This window comes from Marmota marmota, unplaced genomic scaffold (assembly GCF_001458135.2).
Source record: "Marmota marmota marmota unplaced genomic scaffold, marMar, whole genome shotgun sequence".
Lineage (NCBI taxonomy): Eukaryota > Metazoa > Chordata > Mammalia > Rodentia > Sciuridae > Marmota > Marmota marmota.
Window position 1 is genome coordinate 29,838,266 of NW_026000174.1, and position 24,272 is coordinate 29,862,537.

Below are 24,272 nucleotides of genomic sequence, written 5' to 3' on the forward strand. Positions count from 1 at the left end.
TAAAGGCTGGGACACATAAAATTGCACACCAACTGAGAGCCAGTATATATTTTTAAAAATTATATATAATTCAGGAATTTCACATAATAACTTTTCATGCAAAAAAAACATGGTTATCCTCAAACTCATGAAGAAACAGACTCTCATCTATGAGTGTAAATTCTCTGTAAATAATTTTCTGGAAATCTCTGAGGGGAAGAAGGTTTTCTATTTTCTAATTAGTTTCCATGATAAATGCCAGTATTTTCTTTTTTGCGGCATACGGATCAGTCTCTCTTATTAATGCAAAAGATTCGGTTTGATAAAAACAATTACATGCTAATACATTAAGAAGCCACTTTTGGCTCTTTTAGTGTAATTGGAAAATTCTGGGCTGGTGTGATTTATGACATACAAACAGAAAATAGATTTAATCACAAAACTATCCAACCACAAAATTGGTTGCAGTTGTACAAGTCTGTCTGTCACTGGAGGGGTCTGAGCAAAGGCTGGGATTTTTGGAGAGATTTCTAAACTGAGCAACAGTTTGATTATTCTTAGCTTTGAAGTCCCCAAATCTCAGAAGGTCTTAGATTTTCCTGGGCACTTTCCACCATTCTTATATGGTGATGTCCTAAGGAAATACTCTGTTTTCTCCATGAAAATCCAGTGGAGGTGGGCAGTGCTTCCTGTATAGCTGTTCAGGTTTTGTACTATACAACAACACCAAGATAGCCAGGGTTCAGTCCCTGATACTCTCTCCAGCCCAGAATGTACCTTTCTCTCAGTCCCTTTTCAACAGAGCCTCTGATCCTAGCTCTCACAGGACCAGTCAATGTTACTGATTCTGAAGGACATTTTTGAAGGATTAGGTGGCTTTGGGATTTTACTACAACTTCATGGAATCACTGTGTATGGCAGAATCATTTGGCTGTCCACTCCCCCCATTGCACAAAGAGAACAAGCAGCACACATGGTCTCAGATGATTGTGTAGCTGCTGTATCCGTTCTGACTAAATGTGAAAAATTAACAAACTCCTGTCCTCTTTAAACTACTCTTCTGGAGGGTTCTCTTTCCAATCACTGAATCAGAATTCTAATGGAAACACTGTGGCCTTAAGTACCCTTATCACCACCATCTTCAAAGGGGCCTTGAATCCTCCCTGGCTTTGATGATCCTTCCCAGCAACTCTGAGAAGGAATCCACAGAAGGCAGGACCAAGAGTTTACACTTAAATGATACATCAGACGGACAAGTCTCTCTCATTAGTGACCCCAGATTTAAGAGCTCAAATAGATCTTAGTAGAGGCTAGGTAGATCTTCCATGTCTAACACATATCTGTTTTTGCACCCAAAGAAGATTATTTGGTAGCAGAACTCTGGAACAGCACTCAGAGAACGATTCTGAGGTTGCGTCTGCACTCAGCAAGAATGCCATGATTGACTGATGGGCGATGTCTGCCACGTTCAAGGGTACAGAGGCCCAAGGGCTGAGCAGTGGACATCCCAGGTCTAGTCCAAGGCAGAACCAGAGCCAGAAGTACTTACTACATGGCCCAGGTCCCACTTTTCATTATCCCACACTGCTTTCCTAATCATTACTTCCAAACACTAATGAAAGGCAACAGATATAAATTCACAGCAGAGTTTTTCTTGAGCAAACAATGCAGTTCTTATTGTGAAGTGAAAAAAAAATCATCATGCAAGTACCTGTATTGCTCCCCTCAAGTTAATTCCAGTTTCAATGGCCACGTAGTAGGATGCTTGTAGAAACGTCCTTTGCAGTAGGAGGGCAAGGAACAGAAGCACGGCTAAGACGTAAGCATTAGCAAGGAACTCTTGGGATGAGACAAAATAAACTCCGAGGAATTGTGTCTGTTGGAAAAGAATGTTCAGAGGTAGTGCCATTGCCTGCAAAATGACAACATCAGTATGTATCCCTGCGCCATCATGGCCGTGATTAGTAAAAGACCCCTTGCTTGCAAAGCCTTGTGCAATTGTTTGAGTGAAAAATCCGACTGGTAAGTCCAACTATACGTTCTTCCAACTACAGGGAGGGCAGATTGTACCCTCCTCATCTTCCACTTAGGGGAAGGGAATGAGGCCTAGTTCTAATCTCAGACCCATAAATATGACTCTCGGCATTGTGGCCCAGGAGGGATGACTCTGAATGGAACAAGAATAAATAAAGCAAATCACAGAGAAGCCAAATCCAGAACTGTTAGAGCAAATCCCATGATGTGTTCTCTGCTGCAGAAATGCAATCAGCATCTGCCTTGTCCCCTACTTACCAACAGCCTGTTGTGTGGTAACTTCTGGGCAGAAAAGACCAGTGGGAAACCTGGCACTGTGATGCTCCCGGGGGAAAGATGGGAACTCAGCGCTTACAATAGACTAAAAAGATTTCAGATCTAAGCCCCCACGGGCCCAGCTGTGGGTTCCCAGGACCCCTCCTTTCAAATGGAGGTTCTTTCTCTGCACTTCTAGCAAGATTTCAGATAATACCCAGTGAAGGAAAACATTTTGCCTTTGTTGCTAAAGATACCACAGAACAACAGTGTGTCTGTTTCCAAATTCAGCATCACTAGCTCCCAGGAAAACTTTGATCTTGATAAGTTCATCCCTCTCCAGCAGATGCACATCAATATTTCCACGAAGACAGAACTGTCCCCTTCCTGAGACTCTGCCCTGAACTTTGCATGCTATTTGGAAGGGTGTGGGAGCTGCTGCAGGGTAAAAAAGAAAAGAATAAAGTGATGAGAAGGAGCACAAGGGCATGTCCCCAGCCAGGATCAAGCTGAGTGGGGCAGGACTCTCAGTGGAGAAATTCCTGGATCCATAAATTCCTGGATCTTGGCTATAGAGCTTCCTGATGGCAGAAAGACCCCACTCTTGGTTTAAGAGGGGCACTACAAACCAGCTCTCATTGCTCCCTGAAACTGTCTGGCTTGCTTATAGATGTACCTCTTAGCTTGGAGGGATGGGGTCTCTCTCTGTTGAGGGAACAGGAAAAAGACACAGGGAGACCACTGAGGGGTAAGTGCAAGACTCCAGACAAAGGCCCTACCATGGATGGACCCCTGGGATCTCTGTCCTATTTACTTATGAACCAGAGGGAAAGACAGAGGCAGGAGGTAGAAGGTAGAATGGCAAAGATGGGTTGGTGGCAGCAAAAGGGACCTTAAAATTAGGCCACAGGGGAGAGACTCGATTTTACAAGGGAAGAAGGGGCAGGCAACAGGGTCAGGTGTAGAACTCCATTCTCACAATGCTTCATGAGAAAGGTACCATCACTGGCCCCATTTTGCGCATGAGGAAATGGAGTCTCAGCATGGTTAAATGGCTGTGCCCAGGCCACATGCGGGTCAGGAGACAACATATGGATATGAATCGGTGTGATCTCAAGACATTAGCAGAGACCCACCACCTAAGCCTCATCCAGCCCATTTACCCTGAGTCAATCTCTGACAGGTGCCTGGCTCAGGACACCCAGGCCTATTTAACATGCCCTGGGAATTTTCTGTTCCACCAAGCCTTTACAGAGACCCAGCTCTGGACAGTAGAATCCATTATTTTAAAACAACAAAACACTCCGTGGGCATCATCCCAAGGGAAATAATTTAACATAAGGAAATAGTTGTTTGTCTCTAAATTAGGGTAAGAGGAGATACAAACCTCACACAAATGTCTAGCCTTTTGGAATGGTTGGGGACATTATGATACTCATGGGAACACAGTGCACCCAAGACTACCCATCAGCTGGAGAGCTCTTGAACAGCATGGAACGCCATATGTGCTGTGTCACAGCAACGAAGAGATTCACAGGCTGAAGAGTGAGGGCAGGAGAGGTCAGCTGAGCACACATGATGGCTAGATTGAGAGTGGTCCTCAATATTTGTACACTTTTAAAAAGCAACAAATTCTCTATGGCGGCTCTAAAGGCAAAATCTTGGTTCTTCTCTCCCCTAAAACACACCTTAGGCCTCTCCTGCAAAAAACAACAACAGCAACAAATTTCTGTGGGTCAAGAATTTTGAGACCCATTTAGAAAGAAAAAAAAATGACAATCTTGCTGCAGGTGTAAGTCATTAGGTCATGATCATACAGAGGTATGACTGGAATTGTTCCCTTCTGTGTGCTCTGGAGCTTAAAGATGGTCACTTGGGTTCTTGCTTTCTATTTTTACATGGGTCAAAAGGTGAGTTTTCCATCTGGGAAGCCCTGGGAAAAACCCTAAAACTATCTTTGATTGCCCACAGAATATCTGACATTGTCGTCATTGTCTCTTGAAGGAGACAGTTTCAACACTAAGAGTTCTCACTCGAGCTGGAATGGCAATTATTAAGAACATGAGGAGTAATAACTGCTGGTGAGGATGTGGGGAAGAAGGTCCATGCTTACATTGTCGGTGGGACTGCAGTGCGGAGACTCTTCAAAACACTAGGAATGGAACCACCATATGACCCAGCTATCCCACACCTCGGTTTTATCCCGAAGAATTAAAATCAGCGTACAATAGTAATTAAGCCACTTCAATGTTTAGAGCAGCTCACTTCACAATAGCCAAACTATGGAATCAATCTAGATGCCTGTCAGTAGATGAAAGGATCAAGAGAATGTGGTATACATACACAACGGAGTGTTTCTCAGCCATAAGAAAAATGAAATAAGAGCATTTGCTGGTAAATGGATGGAAATGGAGAACATCACGCTAAGTGAAATAAGAAAGACTCAGAAAATTAGGGTTGAATGTTTTCTTTCAGATGCGGAAGCCAGAACAAAATAAGGGAAAGAGGGCAGTAGAGGAAGGGATTGGATATCATAAAGATACAGGGAAGATTAGTAGGGTAGAAGGAGAATGAGAGGGAGGGAGGAAGGAAAGGAAAAGGGGAAGAAAATGGAATGAATTTAACAAAATATGTTATATTCATATATAAAGGTACCAAAGGGAATTTCACCTTTATGTATATGTAGAAGAAAGGATGTTTAGAAGAGAAGGAAAGGGAGAATATGGGGAGGGAGGAGGGGAAGAAAGTGGGGCATGGGGATGGAAATCAAATTCTTTGCACGTGTGATTTTGTCAAAATGATCCCAAATACTACGTATAATTATAATGCTCTAATAAATATTTTTTAATTCAAAAAAGAGACAGTTTCAAAGGGATGGAACCTGGAATAGCTAGGTTTTGGTTAAGTAGGAAACAGGCTGGCCAAGAGGTTGGGGTGCTGCCCAGGGGAAGTCTAGTGGGAAGAGGGCCCTGGGACAATGGTTGTGAGGACACTGGCCAGCACCCTGAAGGTCCAATAGCTGGAGACAAAAGACCAAGGACCACAGCTTGCCATTCGTGGCAGATAAAATCTCTGGAAGCTCGTATGTCCTAGTTTTTTTGCATTTTCACATGCTCTCAGGGAAGAAGCTATGTTTGTTTCCAGGGCTTTTCCCTGGAAAATAAATACTTTTTAAAATTAACCAATGCTTCTGATCTTTATGCTCCATGGACTTTCTACAGAAGTTGTTGCACACGTCCCCATTTGGCAGTTGAGACCTACAGAATGTAAGTGACTGCTGAAGAGCATAATGAGGATTAGTTGCAGAGGTGGAACCAGAATTCAGGACTCCCACCTCTATGGTTCTGACCCTGTTGTCCTCTTGGACAGAGGTATGATTGGAATTGTCCCCTTCTGTGTGTTCTGGAGCTTAAAGATGGTCACTCGGGTTCTTGCTTTCTATTTTAGCAGGGGTCAAAAGGTGAGTTTTCATCTGGGAAGCCCTGGGGAAAAAAACCCCAAACTATCTTTGATTGCCCACAGAATATCTGACATTGTCGTCAAGAGCCTGGACCTGGAGGTCAGCCATATCTTAGTTTGAATCCCAGCTCATCATACATTAGCCATTGTGTCCTTAGGTAAATTCTTGACCTCTCTGAGTCTGTATCCTCACTTATAAAATAAGCCCATCAAGGGTATACTTCAGGGGCTGGGGTAGTGGCTCAGTGGTAGAGCGTTCACCTAGCATATTTGGGGCCCTGGGTTTGATCCTCAACACCACATAAAACAATAAATAAAATAAACATAAAAAAGGGTATACTTCAGAGAGTTTACTGTGAGGATTTATTATTCATTGCAGAATTGATTTTCCCAGTGTCTCCTGAAGGTCAAGCAGGAAGCTGGGTGCTAGGCACATAGAGATCATTCAATGCAGTTCCTGTCTGAACTCTTGGGAGATTCAGGGTCAAGCTGGAAAGAGACAAGGGGTGCTTTGATGTGGGAGCACAGGGCATGATAGAAGCACAGAGGGGGAAATTCTAATTCAATCAGAAGGCTTCCTAGAGGAGATGGCATTGAATGGAGTCTTGGTGGCTGAGGAGGAGCCAATGGAGTGAAGGTGGGCACTCCAAACCAGAGCAGCAAAGAGGCCAGTTTACACAAACACCCCAAAGTCACAGCAACACCAATGCATTTAAGTCCATTAAGATACCCATAGTGGGGGCTGGAGCGGTGGCTCATTGGCAGAGTGCCTGCCTATCATGTGCGAGGCACTGGGTTCAATTCTCAGCCCCACATATAAATAAATAAAATAAAGTCCATTGACAACTAAAAATTATTTAAAAAAAAGATATCTATAGTGATAGCCCAAAGTATAGCTCCCCAAACAGGAATGAAAACACATGCTACACATACACACACACACAGACACACACACACACACAGAAGGGGCGGGGAGAAAGGTACTCTGAGGGACAAAGGAGAACACACATATAAAACTATAAATAGAGCTCATTTGGAAACACACTCACACAATTCACAAGCCTATACATTTGCCCAATGAGGTTTTTAGGCTGTTGAGGTTTGGCCCTTAGGTCAACCCAGACTGTTCTTTCTTTTTCTGGCTCAGCTGACTGCCCTGAGCAGGGCTGGCAGGTTTCAGACACCAGCAATTCTCCGTGAATCCAGTTCTCTCACCCTCCAGCCAGATCAGTGGCATCTTCGGCAAGGTGACAGATTGGGAGTGGGGGGTTGGGCAGGAGAGGGGGATGGAGAGAACTAGATCATGGGCGGAGTCCAGCCTGGATCCCAGCTTTCCCTAGGGAGTGATGGGGGAGGTGCATCAGCGACCTGTCAGGTCACAACAGTAACTAAAGAAGTCAGAGAGGTTCATCTGTGTGGATGCCAAGTGCCAAGTGTGTCTTGCCAAACTGGGTGTCCTGGAAGTGGGGAGAGGACAGGGCAGCCACTGATAAGGAATAAACAATGGGTGTCCTGCAGTAGGATGGATTCAGGTGGGGCTTTCTCACCCAGTCACTGTTCACCACCCAGCATATAGCTAGGGGGCTTCCTTCTTCATAGGTTCATAGGACCAGAAAAGCACCTGACTCTGCATTAGACCTGCTGGGAAGCAGGGAGATGAATCAAATAAGCTCAGTAAGTGACCCCTTTCCCCCATTTTCTGGACTCAGAAGCCCGAATGAGAATCAAGCCATATCCCAGGCAACCACATCATTGAGCGCTCTTTTCTGCAGATGTTGGAGAGTGTATTTACTTTCAACTCTCGTTTCTATGTCGGAAATTTGCTGATTGTATTTGAGCTGCAGGGAACAAATATTAAATCTGATAAAGCCTGCTGCCATTGAGGCAGGGCCATCTGTCCGAGGGATTTATGTGTTGATAAGGAACTGGGACAAGAACATTCCAATGAGAGAGCAATAAATCCTAGGGTTTGTGATAAATAAAGAGAAAAAGAGATGGCAAAGGTAATGCTCAGATGAACTAAAAGTTTAAGTGTTGTTCTCACCATCTCTGGAATATCCTGCTATGCACTTCCACCTTTGAAGAATTCTCCAAGGGTTTTAGGAAACACAGGAAGAAGAAGAAGAAGATGTGAACAAGTTGATAAGGGCTCTGGCCCCTGTCATTTCCCCCTAATATTAACAACTGGCTTCATGTAGCTGTAAGATTGTCAATGGAGAGTATTCTGGGGTTGCTTATGGTTAGACTAAAGCTGACACTTCTGTGGATAAGAAAAGTGACCACTCCCCCTTCTTTTTTGGGCCAAGTAAAGACCAAAGGCTCCAAAGGCTAGAAAAGACCTCAAAATCCATCAAAGTTTAAGTAAGCAAAATGAATTCTCACACTATTAATTGAATAAGAAATTTCCCCATATGTCCAACTCCTGTCAAGGTCCCATTCAAACACCTCTCCTCTGTGAAGCTGTCCATGACCACTGGCTGAACTAGTCACTCCCTCTTTCCACAGTTTCATGTGTAATCCTCCTTATAGTTATATGGAACATACAGCATAAACATATTTTATAAAGATTTCTCTCTCCCTCACAACCCTTGAAGCCAAAGTTTATGGTTGGATGATAACAGTTAATTTAGGAACTTGATTGAAAGTGTCCAGACTATGGATTCAAATCCTGACTCTGTTACTAACTAGCTGAAAGACCTGGAGAAAGCTACTTAACATCTCTGAACCCCAAGTTTCTGATCTGTAAAATGGGGATAAGAATACATATCTCATGAATATGGATATAGTAATTATACCCCAATACATCTATTTTAAAAAAAGAAACCCAAAAGAACCAAAGGGTTCTTTTAGAGATTCAATGAGATAACACATGGGTGACCCCTGTGCACAGTGAGGTATGTACTAAGCAGCCACTAAGTGGGTGTTACTGTTGTTAACAGTCCTTGTCCTAACCAGTGCTTCCATATTCTCATAGCCCCAGCTAGGTCTGGTACACAATAGCTTTCAATAAATATTTGCTGAATAAATCAGACAAACAGATTCGGTACATCTCATATTTCTGACCAAGAATGCTCAGCTGACTAATTATATCTCCAGAAAAATTAACATATACCTCCCGAGGATTAACTGCAATCTGCAAGTTTAGCACTGGTGAGATGAATTAACATTACACAAGGAGTGTCTTAAATTATTAAGAGTCCTACTTATTAATTCTCTGCATCACTTTTGGACTGTCTGGGTTAAAATGTTATAATGACTTCTTCACAGAGAAAAGAAAACCTTGAGTCTTATAAGGTGCAAGAAGTTTTTCATTTTGTGGTCATCTGAACCTAAGTGGCTGAAAAGAATAAAGTACCCCTCTGCTCCCAAAATGGCTGCCATTGGCCCTCAAGCAGGGAAAATAAACCCCAGAAAAAATTCTCCTCTCTTTTGTCCAAAACATTTCAGTTTGTAGCATCTTTGAAGATGGAAAGACCATTGGACATCATCTAGTCTAGTAGGTTTAAAGTATGTTTAAGCAATGGAACCTTTTGTTAAAGAGAAGCTTTAATGGAAAAGTCCAACATTTTAATAGAACTGGGGAAACTCTGAATGAAATTTGCAGTTGAGGAGAAAAAAGCCCCACCCTGGAGGCTTCCTTCATCCCTTCCCTTTAATAGCAGTCTCCAAGATGCTCCTGCAGAACTTCAAGAGCTAGGGGAAGCAGAATGGAAGAAGACGGAGTCCTGCAAACTTTTTCTGAGTCAATTAGGAGGACCAGGACATAACACACATAACAAACCATAGGAGCTCTAGGCATAGGGCAAACACATGAACTTCCTGCAACTTTCTGATTGACTTTGCAAGAGGAGCAGTTAATGGCAATGATGGTGGGGTAAGCAAAGCCAAGTGTCATGTGATTCTTGAAGTACAAGTTCACCTCTTGGCATTTTGGTTGACCAGATACAGAGCATCCTCTGCAGGGGGATGTTGCTGAGGGCTTTGTGCATATGTACAATGGCCTCTTGCAATCTCATGCACAGCTGTGTAGACAGCTGTGAGATAAACAAGCCTTCTAAAAGGTGCCCTGCCCTAACCCAGGGGCAGCCTACCTTGGGCTGGAAGTCGTGGTTCTCCTTCCCAAGGTGGTCCACAATCCCAAAGATGCACAGTGGCCCGGCAAAGCCCAGCAAGTCAGCCAAGATACGGAAAGTGCTGCTCAGGACCAGGCGCCTCCCGAAGGCATGGCAGAGTGCCCGCCAGATGGCCCGGGCACCCTGGGTGCTCTGTGCGTCCTTCCGCTGCCCAGAGAGATCCATAGCCAGGTCAGAGTGGCCGGGGACTCATTCATGACAGAGCCCCGCCTCCCAGAATTCCCCTGGCTCCTGATTCCTGGGAAAATCCAATGGTTACATCCTTGACAAACAGGTAAGCTCTAGGAAGAAATCACTAAGTGCATGGTTGGGGTGGGTCCTATCAACACCAACAGGGTCTTGATAGGGAAACTGAGGTCAGAGGATTGATCAAGATCACACAGCTGGTTGGGAACTCTCTGATGAGGACATGGCATGTGCCACATTCATTCATCACCATCCACCACCATGTCTGTCTTGGTGTCCCCATGGTGCCAGGGTGGAGGCAGTGTAAAGGATCACTGGACTGGGAGTCAGGAGACTAGTTCTGCCACCTACCAGCTGTGGGTCAGCTCTGGGCAGGTCATGGCCTTTGTCAGGGCTTCGGCTTCCTCCTCACTGATATGGGGAGATCTCTGCCTGGCCAAACTCATAGTCATTGTAGGGATCAAGCCAATGCCCTACATCCCTACTGGGTGAAAATTCCCTCCCTTATAATCAATGAACTCCAGAGGGAAGAGCATGAAGCACAGGGGAGTTCAATGGGATCACTTTTCTTACCAGGCCTCAGTTTCCCCATCCACAGTGAGGATGTTGAACCAGATGACCTATCTAAATTGTAAGGGCCATTCCAATTGTGACCATCCTATGAATTTTTAGTACTGGACTTGTCCCTGGTTTACTGTGACTCAGGACAATCCTCTTTCTTTCACTGGACCTCAGTTTCCCCAGGTTTCCTACCAGGGATTTGACCTGATGTTTTCTGAGGTCCCTGCCTGTCACTCTAAACTGGTGTGCAGGGAATGGATGGTGTGGTCACACCCCACTGACCGCCTGGGCATCAAAGGCCTCGCAGAGCCGTCGGTAGTTGGTGAGGGCCCTCATGGCGATGGGCAGTTTCCCGATGGCTCGCAGGTCAATGGGCTTCTTGTGGGCTGTCTTGATGAAGGCATTCATCCACCAGTAGGTGCCCTTGGACAGCAGGTTCACGAACGGCTGTAGGAAGCGCACCCCCAGATCCTGCAGGTCCTCAGGGGGTTTTACCTCCCTTGGTGTCTTGAAGAAGATGTATCTCTGTGGAGCACAAGGCCATGGGGAATGGATAAGTGCAGCTCCTCACCACCCCCAACTTTGCCCATCAAGGATCAGGGCTGTGACATCCCACATTTGACTTCTAATGGACGTGGCCATCTCTGGCCTGTGATTATTTCCAGGAGAAGGATTCCTCAACACCTCTGGACCACTGATGCCAGGGCCTTCTCACTTTGTAGCTATTCACTGAGGTCCATTCTGAATCCCATTGGCTGGGCTGGCCTGGGTCTAGGCTGGGTTGGGGAAAAACAGGGGTCTCCCATATACTGTCAATGAGATAATATGGTGCCCACAGATCTGAGGGCACCGTGGTGTTTCATTTGGAGTTCACAGCACTTGAAGTTATGCAGAGCAGGTTCCAGTCCTTCCTCCTCCACATACTAGCAAGGTATTTTTGGACAGGCCTCATGGACAGTGTTTCTCCGCCTCTACGGGGGTGGAACTTGCTTCCAGGATTGCTGTGAAGGTCAGCCCGAGGGTGGGAATGTAAGGGGCTTTGTTTCCCCTGGATCACCAACCAAGAGCAAAGGAACCAGGGAAATGAAAATTAAAGTAACCCTTTAGACTCATGGAAGGCCCAGATGAGAAAGGGCCACCACCCTTTCTGGAGGGTGGGAAAAGGTATTCTCATTCATTGCAGTTGGACTGCAGACTTTCTGGATGGGCAATATGCAATATTGATTAAAATTTAAAACACACAGACCCTTTGAGCCAGAAATTCCACTCCTCGGACTCTTTCCCATAGAAATAAAAGCAACGATACATAAAGATACAAGTATTTCAATACACCATTGTCTGTGAAGGCAAGAACTTGGCAACAAAGTGAAAGTCTATCAGTAGGGTGAAAACTGAATAAATTACAGCTCATCTACCTGATGGTCTGTTATGCTGCCATTAAGAAAATGGCACTCACTGTATCGGTGTGTTAGAAGGCATCTTAAGTGATATTTGTTGGGTGAGAAAAGCATGATGCAGAAAACAATTGTATAATATGATGTGATTTTTATAAAATAAAGGGGAAAAGTGTATACATTTTATACAAGTGGAGCAAAACAATACTGAATAGATATTTATTTAGATTGATGAGGGGTATTATGTGAATAAAAACACAGTATGGAAAGAAACAGGATTGTTCATCTGAGCTATGCAGGAAGGTGGGGACAGGGGCAGAGGGAGGAGAAGGTCGGAGTCTGGGGTGGAGAAGAGAGAAGGAAGGGGGTGGGAAGACACAGGAGAACCAAACACAAGACATGTGCGCAGTCACGGCTACCCATTCATACATATGTATGACTCTATGAATACATTTAAGCACCAACAACCCTGAGATAAAGAAACTGGGAGAAGACAGCGCAGGAAGTGTTTTTTTTTTCCTCTCTGTGGGAGTCAACCCATTCTTTAACCTCAGCTAACCATGTCCTCGCCCCCCACCCCTTGGGGGGCCTGGACTAGAAGGACTGGGCCAGTGAAAAGGCTCTCCTGACACCTCTCCCCCCAACCTCCCCTCCCCTTTTGGGGCAGCTGAAGCAAGCTGGCTACTTCTTGGTCTTGGCCAAGCTGCAGGGTAGGGGCTAAACCTAAGGGTCTCACAGCAGTCAGACCACCACCCACTTCCCACCCTGACCCAGGTTGTTCTCAGGTGGCTTGCTTACCCTCACCCTGATGACATTGAGCTCCACGAGAAGTAACATCCCATACAGGATCACCAGCAGCCCGGTGAGGCAGAAGCGCAGCTGCGAGAAGCCAATGGCGTGGTCGTAGAACTTGACAAACTTGATGGTCTTGGTGATGAAGGCCAAGGTCCAGTAGATGAGCAGGGCTAACAAGGAGAGATAGGACAACATGGAGGTTGTATGTGCAAGTTCACATGTATGAGCACTTGTGTGTGCAACTATGTGGGAGAGGAACAAGAATGACATGTAGGGGAGGCAGAGGTGTGCGTGCACACATTTGTGATGAGGGAACGTGCAGGTATGACTATACCAGAGTGTGTCCCTTTGACGTGAAGTATGTTTATGACAGGCAATGTTCAAAACCATGAATGAGGTCATAAGTCAAACTGGTCAGATGAATCTCCCTTAAATAATAATGAGAATAGGAAGATTATATGTTGAATTTAACTACGTTATAGGCACCATGCCAAGTGAGCACTTTAAACACATGATCTCATTTATTTCTCACAATAACCTTGTAAGGAAAGCATTGCTGTCACCCCCAATTTATCAAAGGAATTGAGGCTCAGAAAAGTTAGGTAACTGATCCAAGGTCACAAAGCCATTAAATGGCAGAGCTACTCTAATACCAGAGGTCATACACATATGCTCCCTGCTGTAACAACTTCCCAGTTGAATTTCCAAGCCGGAGAGCTCTTATAAGTCATTCAATGCAGCCTGTTTGCTTTAAAGATGAGGAATCTAAGGCCTAGAGAGAGGAGGTGACTGTTGCAAAATTGCTGCCTGTTCCTGGCAGAGAGAGGGTGAGGGCTCAGGTCACTGTCCTCACAGTTCAGAGCCCACCACAGCATGATGCTCCTTGTAAGCCTGGGAGGTAGGGGACGCAGGAAAAAATAAGTCACAGTCCTGTAAGGCAGTGCAGCAGAGTGGTTAGAGGTCTGTGGCCAGATATGCATGGGTTCCGATCCTGTAGCATAACTGCTGTGTGGCTTTGGAGTAGGCATGCAACCCCTCTATGCCTCAGTTTCCTCATCCATTAAATGGGGATAATAATAGCACTACTTTGAAGGCTGTTGGAGCAACATAAGGAAAGTGTTTAGCACAGTGAGCCTGGCATATAATGATGCTCTTTGGACATCAACTGTTGACATTTTTATTTTCTTTAGATTTCAGATTTGGGGCCAAGTGAACATTAGAAACTATCTGTGGATTCTATCACAAATTATCATCCCTCCCCCTAATCCACTATCAGCTTGGGGGGAAAACACCAGCAACAGCTAGTTATGTCATCTTTAGAGGTGCTTTGGCATTGGAAGCCCCTGCCCTCCCTGTTCCTACCGTCATATGCAATAAGGTCAGCCCCAGACTTCTAGAGCTTCTCTTGAGGTGCCCTTCAGTGAGTGAAGGAGACCTGCTGCCTGCTCACCATCCCAGGGATGCCAGGCCTGCTCCTGGGGACAAAAGCAGAGATCTGTCCAGTCTTACCCTGGACTGAGAAGCAGGTCAAAATATTGGGCCCCACTGTACCACCAGGGTTCAGCATGCCCAGAAGGGCTGACTCTGTCTAGGTCCTTGGGTCAGGCACAAGGATAGTGGGGCAGAACCCCTCAGGGCTGCAATTTTGTCCCTCAAAGCTTGGTCTGGGCTCTAAGTCACAAGGAATCTACAGCAGGAGGCCTTCCCCTGCCTCCATGACTCTACTCTCCCAACAGATTTTCTCTCAGGCATCAGGACCTCCCAGCCTTGATGAAGGCTGCCAAGTGGGGCTGAGACTTGAAAATGTGCCTTACGTGGTCTTGCCCTGACACTTAACAGATGTGGTCCGATTTGATCTTCTTAACAACACTGTGGCTTAGGTAGGGTTGTTGTTCCTGCCCAGATTAGGAAACTGAGGCTCAGAGAGCCTGAGGGTCTCATTCAAGGTCACAGAGGGGGTCAGTGGTGGACCCAGGGCCAAGCCCAGAGTCATGTCCACGGTCCTGTCCTGCAGTGCCAAGCCACACATAGCAGCACTCAGCAAATGCTTAGTGCTTGACTGAGAGAAGAGGGAAATGTTCAGGAGAAAGAGGTGTTGAGAGGGGGCTGCCGGTGAGCTCTAAGCTCTGGATTCCCCTGAACCCTCCTGCTCCCCACTTCCTCTCTCTCTGTTCGGCACCCCTCCCTACCAAGTTCAGTTTTACTCCCCAATACATTGAATCTCCCCACTGCTGTCCATCCCAGGCCACCATCTGTCTCCTCTGAACCACTTCAAGAGCCCCCCACTGGTTCCCCCACTTCCCCTCCTCCAATATGGCTTCCATAAAGCAATAAACATGGTCACCTTTAAAACACCTCAATGTGCCCATGTTGACAGCAACATTATGCGTAATAGTCAAGAGGTGGAAGCAACCCAAATGTGCACTGATGATGGATGGGTATCACAATATGGAGTCTCCATCCATTGGAATATCACTCAGCCTTTGGAAGGCAGAAAATTATCACACATGTGACAACACGGATGGACCTGGAATATCTTACACTAAGGGAAATAAGCCGATCACAAAAGGACAAACAATGCATGATTCCACTGAGGTCAGTTCCTGGAGGAGTCAAATTCACAGAGACAGAAAGTAGAATGGTGGTTGCCCAAGGCTGAGGCGAGGAAGAATGGGGAGCTGTTGTTTAATGAGTCTAGAATTTTAGTTTGGGAAGATGCAAAGATTTTCTGAGGATGGACAATGGTGATAGGAGTGAAACAAAGTGAATTTACATAATGTCACGGAACTGAATGCTTAACAGTGACTAAAATGGTAAATTTTATGTTATGCATATGGTAACCCACCTCCCCCCACTACTCTCAATGGACTCCCTTTGCTCTTCCAACAAAGACCCATGCCAGTGGTGTATCCTTTGAGGCCCTGCCTGGTGTAGGCCTCACCTGCAGCTCCAAGCTTCAAAGCTCAGCTCACTTCTGTTCTCTACTCCAACTACCTTTTTTCTTCCAGATTCCCTACTAGGCTTTGTTTGTACTGCCTCAGGGCCTTTGCCCATGCTGTTGACGCTGCCTGAAGCACTGAAGAGTGCTCCTAGGTCCAGCTCTCAGCTCAAGCATGTCTTTTCCCATAGACTTTTTCCTTGGCCTCATTTGGAGTCTCAGGACAATGATTCTTTCATGGAATAACATGAGCCACATCATGGTTCACTTTCCTATGGATTCCAGACCTGTGACCAGACATCAGCTCCTTAGAGGATTGGTTATTTCCCTAATATCCACTGCCCTCATCCCTGTAGTTCCTAGGTGCATCTCCTTCACTTTTCTGCCTCTATGGAGCCTCTTTTCAAGTGGCCAAACTCCAAACAAGGAGATGGAGGGAGAAAGTCCTAGTTCCTTGGGAAAGGACTAATCCATCCATGAGTGGCAATTTGTGCTTTAAAGAGAGAGCATCACATGCTTGCTGGAGAATGAGAAAATGAAATCACCAGATGCTGAGGGCGTATTGCCAGGGGGCACCAGTCAGCCAGGCCCTGGTGGTTAATGCAGGGCTCTCTGTAGATGAGGAACTGCTTCAGAAACTGGAGCAGGGGGCTCTCTGAACCCTCTTACCCTCCTTCTCCAAGTCCCCATCCACACTCACATGGAAATCTTGGGGTGATCATGTGGATGATCCCGATGGAGCTCAGATCCCACCTCACACAGGAAGGGTGCCCTGTGACTAGCTCACAAAACACCTTTGCCTCCCAATGACACAGCAATGTCATTGGCTTAGCACAGAGTATTCTAGATTCTGATATTGATTAAATGCTGTGATTCCTAAAAATCTCAGTCTGACCCTCCAACTGCCAGATGTTTAGCCCTGGTCTTTGATACCTAGGCTAAGCCTGCACAGAGGCAGATCTTTGGCTTTATAAGTTTGGCCCAAAGGATGTAGCCTGAGGAACAGAAACTGGAGGCTGTGTAGATGTCAAGTTGCAGCTTCGCCACCTGATGAGCTGGGTAAACTGGTGCAAATCACTTAACCTCTGAGCCTCAATTTTCTGATCTGTAAAGGGGAAGCACTAGTGGGACCTACCTCATAGAGCTGTAACGATTAAATGCTTAGGAAAGAGCCTGGCCTATGGTCAGTCCTCAGTGAGTACTGGTATTAATTTTAACCGCTCTGAGTTTTATGTCTGCTTGTGTAGCACAAGGATGCTACCAGCAACAACAGAGCTAGTCGTGGGAATGAAGACAGACAGGCAAGTAAGGGCAGCACCGAGCCTGGAACCACAGTGCACACTTGATAAAGTCCAGCAGTCACTGTGAAGTCAGAACTTGCAAGTGGGCACTGCTTCCTGAGTCTCTAAGTGCTGGCAAACCTCAGGCTCTGGTCCCGGGGTCTTTCTCTTCTCTCTCCAGATGATTTCATTCAGGCTCAAGCATTAGATGCCTTAGACCCACCATGGCTGAATGTATCTCCTGCCCTGACCTCCCTCTGAATGCCAACTCTTTGATCAACAACCCACTCAACCCTGGAGCTGGCTGTCTCAGAGACGTGGTAAACTCAACATGCCCCAAACTCAAAACTTGATTCTGGGCCAACCCCCAAGCCCTTCTTCTGTGCCATATTGGTTATTAGCACCACTATCACCAGGAGCTCAGGTCTCCCCTGGGAGTCTCCCTACTCCTTTCCTGGCCCCTGACCTCACCTCCTTTACTCTTGCTCCTGCTTGTTGGGCTGAGCCCACGCTGGCCTCTTTACCAAGTTCGTTCTTATCAGAAGGACTTTGTGCTGGCTGTTCCCCTGCATGGAACACCCTTTCCCCAAATATCTACACGCTCACTCTTGGCTGAGCTTCCTTGACCACCTTTTGTAGATAGCGATGCTGCCATCACTCTCTACCCTTACCCAGCTTGATTTTCTTCACAGTATGCCACCACCTATTTGTTCATTACTGTCTTTGTCATCAGACTGTAAGCTCCGTGAAGGCAGATCTTTTCTATTTCATTTCTGAATCTCTGGCACCCAGAACAGTGCCCAGCACACAATAAGTCCTCAGCAAAACATTATCTGAAGGAATAAATGAAGATGCCCCCTCCTCCCCTACCGATCAGCAGCTTGGGGAAGTTGGAGGTCTCGATGTTATGATAGTAGACCACGGAAGTGACAGCAGCCATGAACGCCATCCCAGCTGGCATGTACAGGTGAAGATGGCGGGATTCCGTCACCCTGAGATGGGGGAGAGAGAGAAAGAGAAGGAGTGAGAGGATGTGGATATGGTGAATATTCCAGTAGAGAACCCAGGCCTTGGGCTTACTGCTCAGCACACAGTAGGGCCTCGGATGATGACCACAGCTCCACTTCATATTCTGGCAGTTCTGCACAGCCCATACCCCAAGCAGCCATTAGCTGAGGACCCAGGAATGCAGAAGCAAAGCTCCGAGGGCTCCGTGTTCAGGTCTTGGGATTCATGAGCCTCTCTCCCTGAGTTCATGTTGCGGAGCTTTGGCAGTGGCCACTGTGAAGGCTGGAACCACTTCCTTGGAGTGAACACAGTTGGGTCCCTGTCCCTGAGGTCCTGTGGGCAGCACAGGGGCCTGTGCATCCCAGCTCACTTAGCAACTGCTCCATTGAACATGAGTGGCACAGGTCAGCACTGGTGATGGGATGACACTGGCAAGTGTCAATATTTGTTGAGCATTTACTCTGTGCTAGGCATGGTTTGAGCACTCGATGGCCATTAACTCACGTAACCTTCGTAAAACCCCATGAAATGGGCACTGTTAGTCTCTCCATTTTATGGTTGAGGAAACTGAGGCATAGAGAGACAAAAGACATCCAGTCACTGCCAGCTCATGCCCTCCCCACTTTAATTCACAGAGGCCTCTGGGATGGGGGACTCAGACCTGGTGGTAACCCCATAGGGAGCCTGAGCCTTCTCCCAAACCTCAGTCTTCCCCAAGTCTGGAGATGAGGGTCACTTTAGCTAGTTTGATTGTGCTCCTCTGTGGATGTCAAAACTGGCTTGGCTCAGCTTGGCACCAAAGGCCCACATGATGTGGCTTCCAGCTGCTTTTCCAACATTGCCGGAGCCTCCTCTTTCTGCTCTCACTGTGTTGGGAACCTTCTTCATTCCCAGAGGACTTACTTCAGCCAACTGCCTCTGGGTGCCCTAACTTGCATTGGTCTTTCAATCTAGTGTGCCAAGGGCCCCTTCCCTGGAGAAGCTGGCATCAGGAGGAGGCCACCATGACCAGAGTTTCTGTTTGACTAGGAAGTCTAGTCTAACCAAACTAGAGTTTGAAGACCACTGCCTTAACCAGCCCCCACTCCCACTTGCCCCCTAAATTTCCAGGTAGGTCTGAAGACTCAGACTGGAGTGGATAGGGGATAACACAGGGCAGGGTCTTCAACTTCTGCTGTTTGTTCATTTTCTGTGCATTTCTTTCATGTTTGCTGCTCAGGAGTGTGAGCCCACAAAGATAGGTAATACCCAGCTCAGGAGCTGACCTGTGCCCTGGGGAGGCAGTCATTTGCATTGGGCTGGTTTGAGGTACAGATGCAGCCACACACAAGAGGGGATCTTGATAACCTGCAGGAAGGAGTCTCCCATGTTCTAGTAATACACCATCTGCCCAGGGCTCTGTCACTCTGGACTTGTAGCCTATCCATTCTCTAATTTCATCCTCTATACTTTTTGGAAGCAGAAAAGCCAGGGGTTGTGATGCTTTCACTGGAAGAGAAAGAGAGGCTCAGAAAGGCTAGATGACTTGCCAAAGTCCCATAGCTGGTTCAGAGCAGTAGAACACCCAGGTTTTCCTTCCTCATGGGCAGGGTGCTTTCTTGGTCACCCTGGCTAATTAAAATCCCATGAGTACTTCTGGACTAAGGGCCCACAGGCATCCCTCCCCTCTGTAGCATTTAGGCTGCTTTAGAAAGTGTGCTGGGGTGGAGGGGGGAGGAAGACTTGTCACCTGCTAGTTAGGTAGCAGTATGCAGTATGCCCTACGGTCTTCTTGCCCGTCTGGGGAATTTGATCATCAGGAGGAGCTCCTGCCCCAAAGGCAAGCAGGTATCATAGTGATCACTGCTGGTGCCTGGATGCATGAATATTGGCCAGGGGGTTGGGATGGGGATGGTGAGGACGTGTGAGTGGGGGCTCCAGATCAGCTGCAGGAACCAGGCAGGGCTGGTAAAAGTCAAGTTTGGGCATAATCTGATTTCAGCTCAGAGGCACTGGACCTCAGATTCTCAAGCCAGATGTCCTTCCCCTGAACCATCCCCTCACCAGGCAGCCATTGTGCCTTGCAGACTTTTCCACTGTGCCTCAGTGAGATGACTGCTCCATTTCCTCTTCTGTTCCTCACTGCTGACATACTGTTTCCGGTTGCAGTTATCTCTCACCTAGACTACTGCAATCACCTCCCATGGCTGTTTCCACTTCTAGCTTCTGCCAATCTCCAACCTGCCTTGGACAGCCCTTGGGCTTCTACCTAAAAATGCTATACTGATAATATTCCTCTTCTGCTGCAAACTGCTGATCAAATCCAACCCAAACAGGCAGTGTGGGTTTTGAAGCCCTTCCAAGATGCCCAGCCCTATTTCCAAGTCTCAGCCTCCACCGCTCCCTTGTATGTGCTCAGTGCCTAGCCTGCATCACTCCTCACACCTACCTGTTTTCCTTACTCAGCCCCACTCCCCTCTAGCCTCTAGCTCAAAGACCTTCTCTCCATGCCCACCTTTCCTCAAGGCCTTGACCTCTGCTACAGCACAGGTGGCTTTGTTCCTCCTCCCTTCCTCCCCAGCACTGATGCCCTCCCTCCCCTTTACTCCTCTGCTTGTGGGACCCTAGCCATCTCTCCAGGCTCAGCTCCAAAGCCCCTCAACCACAGAGCTCTTCCAACATTGCCTTCCCCACTCCTCTCAGAGTATGTACTTGTAACATGATTTTATTTATTTTTCTAAGGGCTTAAAAAATGTTTGTGGAGCCTTCATGTGTCTTGCACTGTGAATACAAAGATGAATAAGAACCAGATTCTAAGCCAGAGGCCTTTCTGACTCTGGAGATGGTTTTGCAGTTAGGTCCAAACTTCAACATACAGTATCACCTGTGCAGTAGCTAAGAGTGAAACATAGGATATGAGGCCCACAAGAAAAGTGGGTGCAGGGAAAAGGCTATTGGGAATGAGGTGAGAGGCAGGGGCTGCATCTTTTGAGCAACTGAGAACCAAGGAAAGGCCTTAAGAAAGAGCGAGTGACACACTTAGTCTCCCCCCACCCCACCCTAAGAAGATAGCAACTGCAGCTTGTGGAAGAGGTCTGGTATCTTTTATAGGAGTTGAGACATTCTAATAAGCTCTAGCATTATTTCACTAAGTGTTGGCATACACATCTCTGTTCCCTCTATCCTCCAGGACTGAGGACAGGGCCTGGGTCTCATGTGTGTGTGTAATGCCTGGCAGAGAAATCTTTGTACACTTTATGCTAAGTAAAGAGTTGCTAGATTTAATAGCAAATGATACCGGTTCATGGAAGGCAGGTGTGGTGGGGTCTCCTGGGCCTTTCCAGAGCATCCTGGAGCAGATCCACTACCCTGAGTCCACAGTCACTCACCCATCAGACAGGATGCCCTCTGCAATCTCACACACCAGTACAAAAAGCAGCATGAAGGTCAGAATCCAGCGCAGATTGTGCCCTGGGAAATGGAGCCACGTGCTGTGGTGGATGTGCACCTTGGAGCTCTGACTGCCCCATCCTGTAGGGAGAGACAGTAACAGGTAAGAAGTCTGGCCCACCTGAAGGAGGGTGCATGAGCCCCACTAGCGTTCTTGGGCACTTGGTTCACAGCAGGGTGAGGTACATATTAGTTCACCTGTTCATGAGGAGCCCCAAGGCTGGTACACACCACACGAACTAAATATATAAGCACAAAGCCTGGATCACAGCAGGCTCATCCTGTACAGGTACCCATTTTGTATGTTGGATTCTTGTATGATAGGTCATCAGGTCAAGAATAGAAGTATAAATGCTATTTCTTTTTTTAAAATTTTTGATACAGATGTTAGCAAGTATTGTGTTTCTTTCCTATCTTTGTTATCTTGGTCAATAACTAGTAATTTACTTCTACAGCAATTTCTGTTTAAATTTAATTTTGTGACCTTCTTTCCTTTCTTCCTCAAATCTGTATATGAATTTTAAGATATACTATTTTTCTTAAAATGAATGAACACGTTCTGGGGAAGGAGGGGACACTCTGTGTTGACAAAGCTGACTGGCTGAGGCGATTCAAGGTCTTGGAGAGATAAAGAAGACCGGAGTGAAGACGCACTCAAGGGTTGCCCCAATTGTGGAGCCCAACTTCACAGAGGGATTTTAAGCAATCACACTGGGGGCCACCGGGGTCGCTGCAAGTCTCCACTCAGAGCTGCTTGGCACTGAGCTGGAGAAGTTGCACTCTGGAGACACGCGCCCTGGATGGGGATCTGAATCCCTAGCTCCTGCCCCTCCTAACCCAGGGCACGGTCAGCCCCGGGACTGTCAGAGGCTACCGACCACTGTCTGGCCCAGCCTTGGTAAAGCGCGGGGCTCTCTGGGCCTCCATTCCGGTCTTGGAAGCACAGCCTGTCCTCCTCCCAGGGCCCAGCTGTGGCTGACAGGGAGCATGCCTTGGGGGAGGGGTGACCCGGCTCCCTACACAGCACCACTGAGGGTGCAGCTGAACCCCTCCCAACCTTCCTTCCCTTACGAAGACCTCTGCTTTGCCCTTTCTCCACCCAGCTTTGGCCCTGAGGAGGCAAAACTTGGGGATCCCTGAGGGTCAGGAAAAGTCCGCAGTGTTTGGCTTCTATTCGGGGACACCCCAGGAGGTGAAGGATGCGCCGGTGTGCGACTGTCGGGAACGGCGGGCGGGGCACAGAGCAGGGGACCCCAAGAGAGAGGCGAGAGGCGGTCGCAGGACCGCAAGGGGACGCGGGCGGTGCGGCGCGCAGCGCCTCCTTCTCCGCCTCCTCTTCTATCCCTCCCCTCCTCCGCCGCTCGCCGCGCGCTCACCGATGAAGAGGATGGGGAAGGTGATGAAGAGCAGGAAGACATGCGGCACCACGTTGAGTGCATCCACAAAGCAGCCGTTGTTGAGGACGCCCTGGTCCACCCGGTAGGCGGCCGAGTGGTTCTCGCTGCCGCAGAAGGCCAGGGGCATGGCGGCGCGGGTGCGGGCTCGGCTCCGGCTCCGGATGGCTCCGCGCGTCTCCCGCGCCTCGGTCCCTCGCAGCTCCGCCGCCCAGCCAGCCGTCAGCACCCCCCTCCGCCCACCGCGGGCCCCGCCCCGCCCCGCCGGCGCTCCCTCCCCCCACCCGCCCTGCTGCGCCGCCTGGCCGGGGCAGCGCGGAGCCCCACAGCCCCGCCGCACCCTCGCAGGCGTCCCCACTGTGTCGGCCCGCGCGCCCAGATGTGTGCGGGGGTCGCTTTGTGAGTGCCCCTCTGCGCGCGTGCGCTGGGGGAGAGGCAGGGCAGGCGGGGTGGGGCACGCTCGTGTTTCAGTGGGAGTGTGGGGGATGCAAAAGACCGGAGGAGGGTCCTTATGGGCCCCAGGAGCGTGAGATTGGGGTCCCGAGTGTAAACTCACCTGAGTATGGCTCCAATGGATGTAGTGAGATCTGAGGGTCCCCGTGGGCATAGAGTGGCACAAGTCCCCACCCTGTATGGATGAGAAAAGCTGTGAAGAACTTAGGAGGGCACTTGGAAATTTTCAAAAATGGTCCCAGGCTCTTGGTCCGGAAGGTACTTTACAGCCTATCCAAGGCTTTTCCACAGGGATCTCTCAACACTCCTGTTAACTAGTTGAAGTCGCTTCCATTTTTCTGATGAGAAAAATGAGGCCCAGGAAGATTACATGACTGACCCAAGGTCCCACTGCCTGCAAGCTGAGAAACATTGCTCGAATCCAGCTTCTCAGATTCCCTTCATTCCCCCTTCTTTGCTCATGCCTCAAATACATTACAATTTTACAAGGACTGGCAAGAGAATGGGTAGAACAAGTGCTAATCCCAGGCTGAAAAAGAGGTGCTGTAGACATGTATCTGGCCAGAGAGTTGTGAGGCAGTGAAAAACAACTGGATTCTTACTGTCACCTCTTTTTTTCTGAAGTGTTGGGGATCAGACCTAGGGCTTCATGTATGCTAGGCATGCACTTTACCACTGAGCAGCATCGCTACCCGCAGGACTGAAGTTCTTAACTTGACCTGGGACAGGCCTTGCAGGTTCAAGGATGTGGCAAAATTGTAATGGCAATGTTGTGCCTTCCTGCTTTTGGGAAGAGATTCTCATAGTAATGTGGCAAAACAAATCAAAAACTAGAAACACACACACACACACACCTTCATATAGAAAGGATATGGAATGGTTAGGGGTATGGAGCATAAAGGCACATATTCCACATAATCTCAGGAAGGATTAAGAGAAGACCCTTTAGCCCATTTCTGCAAGCTTCTCTGAAC

At 47.7% G+C, this 24,272-nt stretch overlaps 1 protein-coding gene across 21 annotated transcripts in view; it reads right to left on the reverse strand.

Annotated features, from left to right (window-relative positions):
• Positions 1–23,070, reverse strand: part of Abcc8 (ATP binding cassette subfamily C member 8) — a 76,821-nt gene extending 53,751 nt beyond the window's left edge. For 20 of the 21 annotated variants that reach the window (XR_007342353.1, XR_007342356.1, XR_007342354.1 and 17 more), the window contains exons 1-7: positions 22,828–23,070; positions 21,391–21,532; positions 17,885–18,006; positions 12,800–12,966; positions 10,890–11,132; positions 9,819–10,007; positions 1,691–1,855 (exon numbers count right to left, since the gene is read on the reverse strand). Coding sequence is in view for 11 of the 21 variants with exons in the window: in XM_048788437.1 (XP_048644394.1) it covers positions 1,691–1,855; positions 9,819–10,007; positions 10,890–11,132; positions 12,800–12,966; positions 17,885–18,006; positions 21,391–21,532; positions 22,828–22,975 (1,176 nt within the window). In the remaining 10 variants the exon portion in view is untranslated. Of the gene's footprint in view, positions 1–1,690; positions 1,856–9,818; positions 10,008–10,889; positions 11,133–12,799; positions 12,967–17,884; positions 18,007–21,390; positions 21,533–22,827 lie in introns of those variants that run through there. The other variant, XM_048788439.1, reaches the window with a different exon arrangement.
• Positions 23,071–24,272: the final 1,202 nt, after the last annotated feature.